This window comes from Manihot esculenta, chromosome 3, assembly GCF_001659605.2.
Source record: "Manihot esculenta cultivar AM560-2 chromosome 3, M.esculenta_v8, whole genome shotgun sequence".
NCBI classification, from domain to species: Eukaryota; Viridiplantae; Streptophyta; class Magnoliopsida; order Malpighiales; family Euphorbiaceae; genus Manihot; species Manihot esculenta.
Genome location: NC_035163.2, coordinates 20011488 through 20026050, shown reverse-complemented (window position 1 = coordinate 20026050; position 14563 = coordinate 20011488). Strand labels below are relative to the sequence as shown.

Here is a 14563-nt window from a genome sequence, read left to right as displayed (position 1 = left end):
GGGGTTTTTGGGGAGTATTTTTAGAGTAAAATTCATGTATGTTAGGTCCCTCATTTGAGTCCACCTGTGTAGGTTCGGACCCGAGGAACCGAGGACCCCAGCAGTGAGATAGCTGCTTTCGAGTCTTGTCAGAGCTAGCCAGAGGTGAGTGGAATAACTCTCTATGTTTTCAAAGTAAATAATGAACGCTTTAGCATGATTCACGCATCATGAATGCCATGAGATATATTAGGGTGCTTGCATTAGAATTCATGAATATGTTGCATTGCATATTATGTTGTTGATGTGGATGAATGTTGGATGATCCATTAGCCCTTATATGGTATGATATGACAGACTATGGAAGTCCGGGTGAGCCTGCACTACGCCCCCGGCATGATTGGATATGAATGTTATGCTATGGAAGTCCAGGTGTGCCTGCACTATGCCCCTGGCATGATTAGACTGTATGGAGGGCTAAGTGGTGACAAGTTCATCCTTGATGTGAAATGTTTGTGCTGTGATGCATTCCATGATATCATATATTTTAAATACAATATTTTATTATTCTGCTCACTGGGCTCTAGTAGCTCACCCCTCTCCCTTAATCCCAGGTTTGCAGGTACAGGATAGACCAGGAGGTCAGCAAGAGTAATGAAGTTATGGTCATGTAATAGCTAGAGTGGACATGATAAATGTTAATGTGTTATGTTTAGTACAGTAATGTAATGGTGTTATTGAGGATAGAATTGTGCTTGACCCTAGTATGTTGTTAATCCCTTTGAGTACATGATTTTAATGATGCTTATGTAACCAAACTCAATACATGTTATATCACCCCATTGGGGCATTGATGAGACTCCTAAGAGGGGTCAATGTTTATGATTATGTTATGTATAGTGCTTGCACAGGTTGAGTTTGGTGAATGAATGAAAGAATGAGTGAATGTAAGGAGAAGTTCAAAATTTTATGTATGTTGTTGATCATGTATGAGATTAAACAGGTTCACAGGATGAATGTTTGGCTTGCTACGGGTCCTGGCGGCCTTAAGCCGATCTGGATCCTAGCGCCGGTAGCGGACCGATTTTTGGGTCGTTACAGGCATCCCCAAAAAATGGAACCGCGTCAGCTCTTTCAAGCCCCCGATCCTCGACTGGCTCATCAGTCACCTTAGGCATGACCTCTGTCCTCGCAATAGAGGCGCGTTGGGATTCGGAGGCCTGGGAAGATTGAGGGAGAGAGATAGACCTGTTGCGACTGGAAGGCTTGGAGGCCCTAACACCTCGGGAGCTCGGCTTAGAAGCTCGAGAGGGAGCCAGGACTGGGGCAATAGATCGACCTGCCGACCTGGAAGAGATGACTTGGGCCACTTCCTGAGTAGCTTCAGACGTGGAACGCCCAGCTCGGAAGGCATCCAGGGCTGCGTTCATACTCTCCTGAGATAGAGTAAAATTCTTGGGAGGCTTGATCTTATCCATAAGCGCTTGAGAAGCTGCAGAGACTCAAAACAGAAACAAATTAGGAAAGCTTTCTAGGAAAATCAAGAAAGGAGAAACAAAGCTATTAAACAAAGCGAAATACCCGCTTCCCTGCAGTCCTGAAGACTGGACACAAACATGCACTTTTCGACATCATACTTCTTCTCAACAGAAGTCAGTCAAATATACCCGACCTGCTCAGAAAGGCTTAACTGAGGCAAATCGTTGCAGCCTAGAGGGACATCCTCCTAGGAGAGCTCCACCTCCCAGGACAACTCGGACTCCTTCTTCAGCTCTATCACAACAAACCCCTCTACCCAGCCTTTTATTGAGTCCTTATGACCCGAAAATATGGACAGACCTCCGCGAGGGGTAAAATAGTAAAAGACCTGACTTGCCTTCACTAGACGAAAAAAGGTAACAAACATACGCGTTGTAGGCGTGAACCCCCAACTCAAGCAAACAGATTCAAAAGAACACATGAATAAAATGGAATTAGGAGCCAACATCCGGGGGGTTATCCCGAAATACCGAAAGACCTCAATGAAAAAAGGGGAGAAGGGAAAAGTTAAACCATACTCTCGTTATTTGACAAAGAAGACCAAGCTGCGGTCTCTCTGGGGATCGATTAGACCAGAAGGAGGAGGATTGGGAAGAACGATCCTCTGTTACGATAGGGAGCTCGGATGTGGAAGAGAGGAGTATCCAAATACTCCCGGGAGAAAAAATTTTTCAAAGTGGAAGGAGTAATACTAGACTCTTGGTTCATGACATTAGGGAGTTTTGGGCTATCCATGGAGGAATGAAAAGCGTACCTTGAAAACGGTGGGAACAGGAGAACAGAGATAGCGATACACGCCGAGAGCAGAGAAGAACAAGAGTTTTGGGAAGACTGAGAAAATTCGAATTTTGAAACAGTAAAGTAAAGAAGAAACGTTTTAAGGGAAACTGTCTTCGGGCCACGCGGTCATAATGATCATCGATATTTACCCCCTTATCATTCATAAAATAACTGATGAGAAGGTAAAGGGGCAATTGATGATTGTTGGGCTTCACCATCCCGGTATAAGGCCTAGCCCAAGATGACAACTCTGATCTGAGGGTCAAAAGGCATCTTCAATAAGCCAGCCTAGACCACACGATCATGAGGTCAGGCCCCCATGGGCTTTAGTCTCCCAACATCTAGCCCGGTTCTGAAGCCCAGAAGGAAGAAGGACAGTCGGCCCATCCATCCAGCAGATCTGTTACACGAGTGTCAAGGGGGAATTAAATGGCCGTTTAACATGGAGCAAACGTATGACATTTTAGTATGTACGTATCCGTATGACAGAGACAGGTGGTCCAATAGTGGCAGAGCCGTTAAACCTTACTAGCCGACAAAAGAAAAGAATAAAAAGAAAGGAGCCATCTCCTCTCGAGATAAGCTTACCCAACTATTGTAAACCTTTTTTTTTTTCTGGATCTCAGATCATCCAGAAGAGTTTTATTATTATGTTTTTCTTTACTGTGTTATGTTTGGTTTTGAGCAGCTAATTATGATTTACAGTCATAATTATGATTTAAAAAATTTTAAAAATTTAAAAGAAAAACTTTTCTGCTAATTATGAATTAAAAAATTTATTATTATAAAAGAAAAATTAACATGAAATAGAGGTTTCAATTACCGTCACATCTTGCTCCTTTCTTTTTCATATGTTTTTCTAATAGAAAACGTCACTTGACGTTTTAGAAAATTGTTAATTAATTTTATTTGTTAAATATTATAAAAAAATTTTAAAAAATCTTAATATATAAATAAATTAATATATTTTTTTATAAGAATGATAGATCAATTAATAAATTTTTTAAATTATAAATATTAAATATTAAAATATTTAATAATTAAAATTAATAAAATGATTAATTATTATATTTTTTAAACATCAAACATATTTTAATATATTTTAAAAATTGAAAAATGAGTGTTCCATAGTATTAGAACTAAATAATATATTTCCCTAAGACTAATAATATTATTATAAAATTAAAATGAATAATATAAGCTGAAAATTTTTAAAAGTAAAACAATTTTTTTTAAATATATCTTTAAACAATTTATTTTTTTAATTACAAATTCATGAATATTTTTTATTTTTTTAAATTGAAAATTGGTTTTTTATTATTATAGGCGAACACATTTCCACGTTGTCACTTATTTACTCTAGAAAATAAATACAAAAAAAATTTCTAAAAAATGAAAATTTATTTTCTATTAGAAAAACACAACATTTAATAAAATATTTGGATGTGGTCCATGTATATATTTATATAATAAAATATTTGGAGGGACCGTCTGTTTTGTTTGTGGGTATCTGCTTTATATGGATTTATAGAGTTGGTAATACACTAAGACAATAGGAGAAGATGGGAGATCATGTGGTGGAAGTATATTTGTCCATATAGAAATCTGCATAACTAGGCTTCACTTCAATGTGAGAATCAGAAAGATGGGAAGTGACAAGTACATGCCCTTGTTTGAGACAAAGAGAGCCAAGGGAAGAGTCTTGTATAGGCTCTTTGCAGGAACTTTGTTTACAGGTATTTGCTTCATATGGGCTTACAGAGTTGGCAACATACCAAAACAAGGAGAAGATGGGAGATGGGTTTGGATCGGATTGCTTGGAGCTGAGTTATGGTTCGGTTTTTACTGGGTCCTCACTCAAGCTCTCAGGTGGAACCGAGTCTACAGATGCATCTTCAAAGACCGGCTCTCTCAAAGGTATGGTGAGGAGGACTTGCCAGGGATTGATATATTTGTTTGCACGGCGGATTCCACCGTAGAGCCACCGATAATGGTGATGAACACTGTGTTATCGGTTATGGCATATGATTATCCTGCAAAAAAGTTGAGTGTTTATCTTTCTGATGACGGTGGATCAAAGCTTACGTTTTATGCTCTGTTGGAGGCATCTAAGTTTGCAAGACATTGGATACCACATTGTAAGAAGTTCAAAGTGGAACCCAGATCACCTGCAGCTTATTTTGCTTCATCATCTAATTCAAATCATCATGGTGATACCACACAGTTAGCTGCTACTAAGGTAAGAGATTTTCTGTGTTTTTAATGAAATTTGATATTTATTTTTCTTTTCATCTTTGTGATAACCTCATATTCCTTTGTTTATTTCAATATCTAAGCTGTTTGTACTCTTGTTTTGTGGCTAATATTTTACAAAAACTTTCTAATTTGTATTCTGCTGCTTTTGTACTGATTTTAAATATTTATTTTCTGTTTTTGAATTTTAGTTTTAATTTAGATATCTATTTTCTGTTCTGAATCCACTTGTCACGAGACTTAGTTTTTTTATTTCACCATTTACATTGCTATATATGATTGATGAAGAAATTATACGAAGAAATGGAAGACCGAATTGAAACTGCAACCAAGTTAGGCCGAATCCCGGAAGAAGCATACTTGAAACATAGAGGATTTTCACAGTGGGATTCATACTCTTCACGGCATGATCATGACACCATCATTCAAGTAAAGCATCTAATATCTACTCTGTATTTATAAGTAATTTTGATTTCTTGTTATTGTGTTCAACCTGTTTGATAAATGTATTTCCATCTTGTTTTTGAGATTTTGATTGATGGAAAGGATCCAAATGCCACAGACGTTGATGGGTGTGCGTTGCCTACTTTAGTTTACCTTGCTAGAGAGAAGAGACCTCAACATCCTCATCATTTCAAAGCTGGTGCCATGAATGCATTGGTTAGTTCTCCTGTAAAACCAAACTTAGTTCTTTGAATTCTCATGGCTTATCATGCCATTGATTGCTCAATTGCTTTTCTGGTCTGTTTGTTTAGTTAAGAGTGTCATCAAACATCAGCAATGGACAACTTATTCTGACTCTAGACTGTGATATGTACTCAAACAACTCACTTTGCATCTGGGATGCACTCTGCTTCTTCATGGATACAGAGAAGAGCCATGACATTGCGTTTGTGCAGTTCCCACTTGCATTTGAAAATACGACCAAGAATGATATCTACAGTGGTTCATTCCCTGTACCTTACAATGTAAGTGTATTTGGCTCATTTATCTCAATGTTTTTACCAAGTTATCATGTTAGTTTGATAATGCATTTTATCAAATGGTCACAATGAAGGTGGAACTTCATGGCATGGATGGTCTCGGAGGTCCTTTATACCTTGGAACTTGCTGCTTTCACAGGAGAGATGTACTTTGTGGAAGAAAATTTATTAAAGGCTGTAATTTTCAATGGAAGATAGATGTCGATAATAAGAGAAAAAAAGAGTATACAAGAATTAGAAGAAGAAACAAAGCTTCTTGCAAGCTGTACTTACGAGCAGAACACTGAATGGGGAAAGGAGGTGGTTTCCAAGCTCCCTATTTTTAAGTTCAAACTTCTCCTTTGAACTTAAGAAAAAACAGACTTCATTTTATTATGACTAGATGTTTGATTGCAGATGGGACTTAAATATGGCTGTCTAGTGGAAGATGTAGTTACAGGGTTGTCAATCCAATGCAAAGGGTGGAAATCAGTCTATTTCAACCCTGAAAAGAAGGCATTCTTAGGTGTTGCACCAATCACTTTGGCTCAAGCACTAGTGCAAGACAAAAGATGGTCTGAAGGTAATCTCCAGATTTTACTCTCTAAGCATAGCCTTGAAAGGTTTGTGCAGGCAAAGATTAGCCTTGGCCTACAACTGGGATATTTTTGCTATAATCTCTGGTCTGTTAACTGCTTGGCAACCCTGTATTATTCCATCGTTCCTTCACTTTGTCTTTTGAAAGGCATATCCTTGTATCCACAGATACATCTTCTTGCTCCCCTCCTCTTTTTCTTGGTGTCATTAAAAGGGTTTACTTCTTATTACTACACTGTGTTTTGATGATTTCAGGTCTCAGATCCATGGTTTACGTCATTTGCTTATGTGATATCTGCAAAGTACATTTATAGCCTTATTGAATTCCTTTATGCTGGGGGCACAACCGTTGGCTGGTGGAATGGACAACGAATATGGCTATATAAAAGAACAACCTCCTACCTTTTTGCATTCCTTGATACCATTTTAAAGACATTAGCATTTATTAATTTAACTTTTTTAATCACTCCCAAAGTTGCTGACGAAGATGCATCGCAACGATACGAGAAAGAGATAATGGACTTCGGAGCTACCTCTCCAATGTTCACCATCTTAGCTACACTAGCAATGCTCAACTTGTTCTGCTTTGCAGGAGTGGTGAAGAAAGTGGTCATGGATGACCACATCTTTAGGCTTTTTAAGGAAATGCCTCTGCAAATTCTTGTTTGTGGTGCTTTGGTTCTCATCAACTTGCCTTTGTACCAAGGCCTTTTCCTAAGGAAAGACAAGGGCAAGGTGCCAAGTTCTATCATGGTTAAATCATTTGTATTGACCCTTCTTGCTTGTACCAGTCTCACATTCTTATGCTGAAATTTCTTTTCCTTTTTCTTTAAGGATTAACGTAACATGTCTAAGTTCAAATCATATTTTATGCGATTTAAGCATTAATGTAATAAATCAAGTTCAAATCATATTTTATGCGATTTAAATTTATCACGATTATAAAATCAAATTTTTTTAATTTATCATAATTATAACCAAAAGTTAAAGATGGGACATTTTGCAATACTTTTAGATTTAGATAGTGAAATGGCGAAAATATCTATGGAGTTGAGAAGGAAGAAGAGTGTGTCTGTATGATTAGTTTGCAAGGTGCTGGTGATGAAGACAAAGGTTGCCAAAAACGAGGGCTTCCAGTCGAGGAGAGGAGCACCGACGAAGGAACCTAATGGCAGGACGGAGATTCTAGAGGGGAAAGGTTGAAACTTGAAATAGTGGGCAGATGTGAGAAGGCGGCATAAGTGAAAATATTTTGTGTGAGAGAGAAATTTGGGATACAATTTCAAATCTGTCGCTACATTCATCGAGCGAAATGAAAAAATAAACAGCCTTCTTTTGCTACAGGTCTAATAATACGTCACTATTTGTTATTGCATATGTCTAACTTATTTTATTTGGGAATGCTTATAGAGTTGGTAATACGCTAAGACAATAGGAGAAAATGGGAGATGGGTTTGGATTGGATTGCTTGGAGCAGACAATGACTAGGTTTAAGGAAGAGAAGTCAAAAGAGTTAATAAACTTGTCAATTGTGGGTCCAACTTGTTTAATAAAAGAGTGGATATTGATTATATTTGATGGTTCATTCAGACTGTAGTCATCAATAATGCAGTGACTAGTCATTTTTTAATTAAAGAAATACAAGTGGTGGAAGTATATTTGTCCATATAAACAATCTGCACAACTTGGGCTTCAGTGTATGTGAGAATCAGAGAGATGGGAAGTGACAAGTATATGCCTTTGTTTGAGACAAAGAGAGCCAAGGGAAGAGTCTTGTACAGGCTCTTTGCAGGAACTTTGTTTACAGGTATTTGCTTCATATGGGCTTACAGAGTTGGCAACATACCGAAACGAGGAGAAGATGGGAGATGGGTTTGGATCGGGTTGCTCGGAGCTGAGTTATGGTTCGGTTTTTACTGGGTCCTCACTCAAGCTCTCAGGTGGAACCGAGTCTACAGATGCATCTTCAAAGACAGGCTCTCTCAAAGGTATGGCGAGGAGGATTTGCCGGGAGTTGATATATTTGTTTGCACGGCGGATTCCACCGTAGAGCCACCGATAATGGTGATGAACACTGTATTATCGGTTATGGCCTATGATTATCCTGCAAAAAAGTTGAGTGTTTATCTTTCTGATGACGGTGGATCAAAGCTTACGTTTTATGCTCTGTTGGAGGCATCTAAGTTTGCAAGACATTGGATACCATACTGTAAGAAGTTCAAAGTGGAACACAGATCACCTGCAGCTTATTTTGCTTCATTATCCAAATCAAATCATCATGGTGATACCAGAAACTTGGCTGATATTAAGGTAAGAGATTTTCTTGTCTAGATCGGTGTGCCACAAAATTTTATGACATAAATATGTTTGCTGTCTGTATTCAATAGGTGATCCTAATTCATGATACATCTAACCTAGGCGAAAAAAAAATTAAGAGTAATAGTAAATTCTTAGTGAATTTAGATAATAACTTTATCATTTTCTGAAAATTTAGATCAAAATTAATAATAAATAGAATTATTTTTATTTTGGTAGATAATTCATTTGTATTTTATTAATTATATTGAATTCAAATAAAATAGAAATTTGAATATTTATTTAGTTATAGTTTGAGTAGAGAGATATGGGAAGTTAGAACTTTAATTTAAATCTATTGGGTGAGTGATATATTTCTATAGCGTTGAATTAAATCAGTTGGGTATTTACTTTTTATTGATGATGAATAAGTCTAAAGAAGAAAAATAAGGTGATTTGGGGTTGATTCCGATATAATCATGATTGATGTCTTGATAAATATATAATTTTGCTTTTATTTTTTTATTATTAATTTTTAATATTTGATCTCTGTAAAATTATAAATATTTTAACATTTAAAATTTATAAATTATAACTATTTAATTTCTAAAAATTTAAAGTGCATATTAAAATATGCCCATATATAATTATGCTTTTATAAATAAATTTAAGATATTTTTTTTGAAATTGTAATTACTTAAAAAATTTAATATATAATTGGGTGAAAATTATTAATAGGCCATCCTAATTCAATATAAAATCCAGAATATTAAATAAAAAATCCAAAACTATATATATTAGATATAACAACATTACATACTTTAATCAAAGAATGAACTAATATACTACTCACAATTATATACCATAGGATAATATTCATAAAAATCTTAAATTTTGTATTTTCATAATTATATTTTTTATTTTTTTAATAAAAATATCTTATATTAAAGATATTTTTATAATTATATGCCCTCTTCATATTTTCATTAAAAATTAACAGAAAAACTCATTTTAATATAAAAAATTTTAATTAAAATAATATTTAAATATAAAAATAAATAAAATATTTTTTTGTCTTGCGATTAAACTTTTAAGTACGGTGGTAAAGGTATGTAATAGAAATTTAAATGGATGGGACAACTCTATTTATAGTTTTTATTTATTAATTTAAAAATTTTCTTATAATAGATTAATTTTCTGCTTTAATTTTTAACAAAAATATAAATAAAGAGTAGAATTATAATTAATTTTTAACAGAAATATGAATGAAGTGTACAATTATAAAAGTATCATTTAAAGGTAAAATTAAAAATTATAGAATTATAAAAAAATATAAAATTTAGAATTTTTATGAATATTTTTCTTATATTGTATTAATTTACTATAAAATAAGGCAATTTAATACTTTTTTTTTTTTTTTGCATATGCTCTTGCTAATAAAGAATGGACCAACCAACATGATTCAAGTGAAAAAAAGTAAAGGTGAATTGTAGTTTTCTGTTTTTATTTTTTATTTGATAAAAGCCACTTAATTTGTTTGAACATTAGTGTTGTGTTTTATCTCAATCAATTAAATTTATATTTTTAACACATATTTATTTAATTAATTTATAAAATATATTTTTATTTTATAAAGATAAAAAATTTACTATTTAATTTTTATAATATAGAGAGACTCATTATTAATTTCTTAATTTTAAAAAATATATTAAATTTTTTTTAAAAAATATACTATTTAGTTCTCCAATTAATTTTACTTGTTAAATATTTTACTATTTAGTCTCTATATAATAGAAAATTCGTTACAATGTCTATTAATTATCTTTATATTAAATGCAATTTAGACTTTTTTATAAAAAAAATAAATATTTAATTTTTATAATACGGAAAAACTCATTAATGAGTTTTAAATTGTGAAAAATATATTTAAAAAATATATTAATTAATATTTTCATTAATTTTTATTATTAAGTGTTTATCCTATTTAGCTCTAATACCAACTGATTAGTTCTGAATATTGAGATCATTTTAAACTTTTTCTGTTAATTAATAAATTTATTAAAAAATTAAAAACACTTTAATATATTGTTTAATATTAATTAAATTAATTAGTGAATTTTTTTATATTATAAATAGTAAATAGTAATTTTTTATTCTATAATATTTAAAGGATAAAATTAATAAAATAACTAATTAGTGCATGTTTTAAAAGACATTTAAATATATTTTTTAAAATTAATAAATTAATAAATGAGTGAATTAAATAGTAATTTTTTTATTATAATATAATATACTTTATAAAAATAATTTATTAATTATTTTTATGTGTAACTATTTATATAAAAATTTATAAACTTATTTTTATACAAATAATTTTTATAAAATAGTTTTTAAAAAAAGTAAACAACAAAAGTTAAAAAATTATTTTTAATTTTTAAAAAATAAAAAATTTTATGGTGTTACTGAGCATACTCTAAATGAATTCGAGTGAAAGTGTCAGCACGTGAACCAAATTTATTAAATAATTTACCATGAAATAATATATCAAATATCAAAATTAAATTTTTTAAAAAGAAATTATTAGATGTATTTAAATAAATAAGTAAAATAGATCTCATATAAAAAAATTAAAATGTCAAATTAAATTATATTAGAAAATTAAAAATATTAAATTTTCTCTTTTTAATCTAAATTTATTTATAAATTATTATTAAAAAAACATTAAATCTAATTATAATTGATGTGACTATATGATTAAGAATTATTACTTAATTAATATAAAATTTATGAAATTGAAGAATTAAAATATGATACTTTTCAAATTTATTTAGATGCACTAATCATCATAAATGTAAAATTATATTGAATTTAACCGTTTCTATAATCTTATTGCTTATAACAGTTATACATTATTTAAATATTAAAAATGGTTAGATTTCAATGGTACAATCAATGATAAACAAATTAATATTAATTTCTAAAATTAAAATAAAATAATTAAAATAAAGAAGTATGATAGAGTGATAGGGCTTATTTACCGGAGAAGTCTTAAGGGTCCATTTATTAGGACTAGACCCCTCGTGGGACTGCTACTCCTTCGGCCCGGCCAATGGAACTGGACCTTTTGGTGGACTTAAACCTTTCAGGTCTTTTGGTCCAGTCATTTGGACCATTTGTGGGCTTGAGCTCTTCTACTTTCTCGGTTCGGCTGTTAGTGCTAAACTTTTGAGTCCGAGTTGATTCAGTGTACTTGACCGGGATTGTTAATTTTGTGAACGCTTTTCTTTATTTACAAAAAGGATGTGTTGTAGCCTTAAAATGAGAAAGAGTAGAGTTTTCTGTAAATAATTGTTAAAAAATAGAAAAAAATTTAAAAAAAAAAAACTTGTATATTACTTTGTGTTTTTAATAAAATTTGATATTTGTTTTTCACTTTATCTTATTCTCTTTTTATTCACCATTTACATTGCTATATATGATTGATGAAGAAATTATACGAAGAAATGGAAGACCGAATTGAAACTGCAACCAAGTTAGGCCGAATCCCGGAAGAAGCATACTTGAAACATAGAGGATTTTCACAGTGGGATTCATACTCTTCACGGCATGATCATGACACCATCATTCAAGTAAAGCATCTAATATCTACTCTGTATTTATAAGTAATTTTGATTTCTTGTTATTGTGTTCAACCTGTTTGATAAATGTATTTCCATCTTGTTTTTCAGATTTTGATTGATGGAAAGGATCCAAATGCCACAGACGTTGATGGGTGTGCGTTGCCTACTTTAGTATACCTTGCTAGAGAGAAGAGACCTCAACATCCCCATCATTTCAAAGCTGGTGCCATGAATGCATTGGTTAGTTCTCCTGTAAAACCAAACTTAGTTCTTTGAATTCTCATGGCTTATCATGCCATTGATTGCTCAGTATACCGACGCTTGCTTTTCTGGTCTGTTTGTTTAGATAAGAGTGTCATCAAACATCAGTAATGGACAAATTATTCTGACACTAGACTGTGATATGTACTCAAACAACTCGCTTTGCATCTGGGATGCACTCTGCTTCTTCATGGATATAGAGAAAAGCCATGACATTGCTTTTGTGCAGTTCCCACAGGCATTTGAAAATACGACCAAGAATGATACCTATGGTGGTTCATTGCTAGTACCTTACAATGTAAGTGTATTTGACTCATTTATCTCAATATTCTTACCATGTTGTCATGTTAGTTTGATGATGCATTTTATGAAATGGTCGCATTAATGAAGGTGGAACTTCATGGTATGGATGGTCTCGGAGGTCCTTTGTACATTGGAACTTGCTGCTTTCACAGGAGAGATGTACTTTGTGGAAGAAAATTTACTAAAGGTTGTAAGTTTCAATGGAAGATAGACGACGATAATAAGGGAAGAAAGAGTATACAAGAATTAGAGGAAGAAACAAAGCCTCTTGCAAGCTGTACTTACGAGCAGAACACTGAATGGGGAAACGAGGTGGTTTCCAAGCTCTCTATTTTTAACTTCTCCTTTGAACTTAGGAAAAACGAACTTCATTTTATTATAACTAGATGTTTGATTGCAGATGGGACTTAAATATGGGTGTGCAGTGGAAGATGTAGTTACAGGGTTGTCAATCCAATGCAAAGGGTGGAAATCAGTCTATTTCAACCCTGAAAAGAAGGCATTCTTAGGTGTTGCACCAACCACTTTGGCTCAAGCACTAGTGCAACACAAGAGATGGTCTGAAGGTCATCTTCAGATTTTACTATCTAAGCATAGCCTTGAAAGGTTTGTGCAGGCAAAGATTAGCCTTGGCCTACAACTGGGATATATTTGCTATAATAGCTGGTCTGTTAACTGCTTGGCAACCCTGTATTACTCCATCATTCCTTCACTTTGTCTTTTGAAAGGCATATCCTTGTATCCACAGGTACACCATCTTGCTCTCACCCAACCCCCGCCCCTGCCCCCCTTTTCTTCTTGGTGTCAATTTTGTGAAAAAGATTTACATCTTATTGCCATACTTTGTTTTGATGTTCAGGTCTCAGATCCATGGTTTATGCCATTTGCTTGTGTGATATCTGCAAAGTACATTTATAGCCTTATTGAATTCCTTTGTTGTGGGGGCACAATCCTTGGCTGGTGGAATGAACAACGAATATGGCTATATAAAAGAACAAGCTCCTACCTTTTTGCATTCATTGATGCCATTTTAAAGACATTAGCATTTACTAATGTAACATTTTTAATCACTCCCAAAGTTACTGATGAAGATGCATCTCAACGATATGAGAAAGAGATAATGGACTTTGGAGCTTCCACTCCAATGTTCACCATCATAGCTACACTAGCTATGCTTAACTTTTTCTGCTTTGCAGGAATGGTAATGAAAGTGATTATGGATGCCAACGTCTTTAAGCTTTTTGAGGAAATGCCTCTGCAAATTCTTCTTTGTGGTGCTTTGGTTCTCATCAACTTGCCTTTGTACCAAGGCCTTTTCCTAAGGAAAGACAAGGGCAAGGTGCCAAGTTCTATCACGGTTAAATCATTTGTCTTGGCTCTTCTTGCTTGTAGCAGTTTTACTTTCCTATACTGAAATTTCTTTTCCTTTTTGTTTCCAAGTGTTTGTGCTGTAGTGTAATAGGTCAAGTTCAAATCTTGTTATTATGCGACTTAAATTTTAAATATATTTCTACAGGATCGAATCATGACTTGATTGAAAAAAAAAAAAAAAAAAAACTTATTTTAAGTTTAAAGTTTATAAATTTTCATATTTATATATTAAATTTAAAATTTTAGATAATAAAATTATTTATTTGGCATTTGCATTGATTTTACTTATATTTATATTTAAAATTTAATATATGTGATAGAAGCATTGGAGGATGGTTGATAAGCTCAATGCTAATAGTTAGATTTTTGGTGGACTTGTTGGGATTAGTGGTTAGTGAGTTACCAAAAGGATTGCAACTCGTTCTTCTCGTAATAGTAGTGTTTTTTTTCTCTCTATGAATATATAGATTTACATTCTATCAAAAAATATGTATATATAGATTTTACAACTAAAATAATCATTCTGAATGCAGGAATCTGCATTTGTTCTAGCTTTGGACCGCTCCTGTCCATTTGTGTGTAATAATCGTAAGTTCTCATATG

At 33.0% G+C, this 14563-nt stretch overlaps 1 protein-coding gene and 1 pseudogene across 2 annotated transcripts; both read left to right on the top strand.

Annotated features, from left to right (window-relative positions):
* Positions 1-3832: 3832 nt before the first annotated feature.
* LOC110620463 lies at positions 3833-6974 on the top strand (annotated as a pseudogene).
* An 819-nt stretch (positions 6975-7793) lies between these two features.
* On the top strand, positions 7794-14115 carry LOC110621718 (cellulose synthase-like protein E1). Of its 2 annotated transcripts, none has more exons than XM_043955273.1 (7): positions 7794-8420; positions 11894-12034; positions 12134-12265; positions 12516-12584; positions 12677-12901; positions 12990-13337; positions 13449-14115. In XM_043955273.1, the coding sequence occupies exons 1-7, from the start codon at positions 7827-7829 to the stop codon at positions 14001-14003; spliced, it is 2064 nt and encodes a 687-aa protein (XP_043811208.1). In that variant the 5' UTR covers positions 7794-7826; the 3' UTR covers positions 14004-14115. The 2 variants fall into 2 exon arrangements, with proteins under 2 accessions (XP_043811208.1, XP_021621698.1); XM_021766006.2 differs by having other exon boundaries at positions 7795-8420; positions 12372-12584.
* The last annotated feature ends 448 nt before the right edge of the window (positions 14116-14563 follow it).

Coding starts and splice junctions, on each gene's coding strand:
- LOC110621718 (XM_021766006.2), top strand. CDS start 7,827: ATGGGAAGTGACAAGTATATGCCTTTGTTTGAGACAAAGAGAGCCAAG. Junction 12,266..12,371: donor CTGGTGCCATGAATGCATTG/GTTAGTTCTCCT, acceptor CTGTTTGTTTAG/ATAAGAGTGTCATCAAACAT. Junction 13,338..13,448: donor GCATATCCTTGTATCCACAG/GTACACCATCTT, acceptor TTTGATGTTCAG/GTCTCAGATCCATGGTTTAT.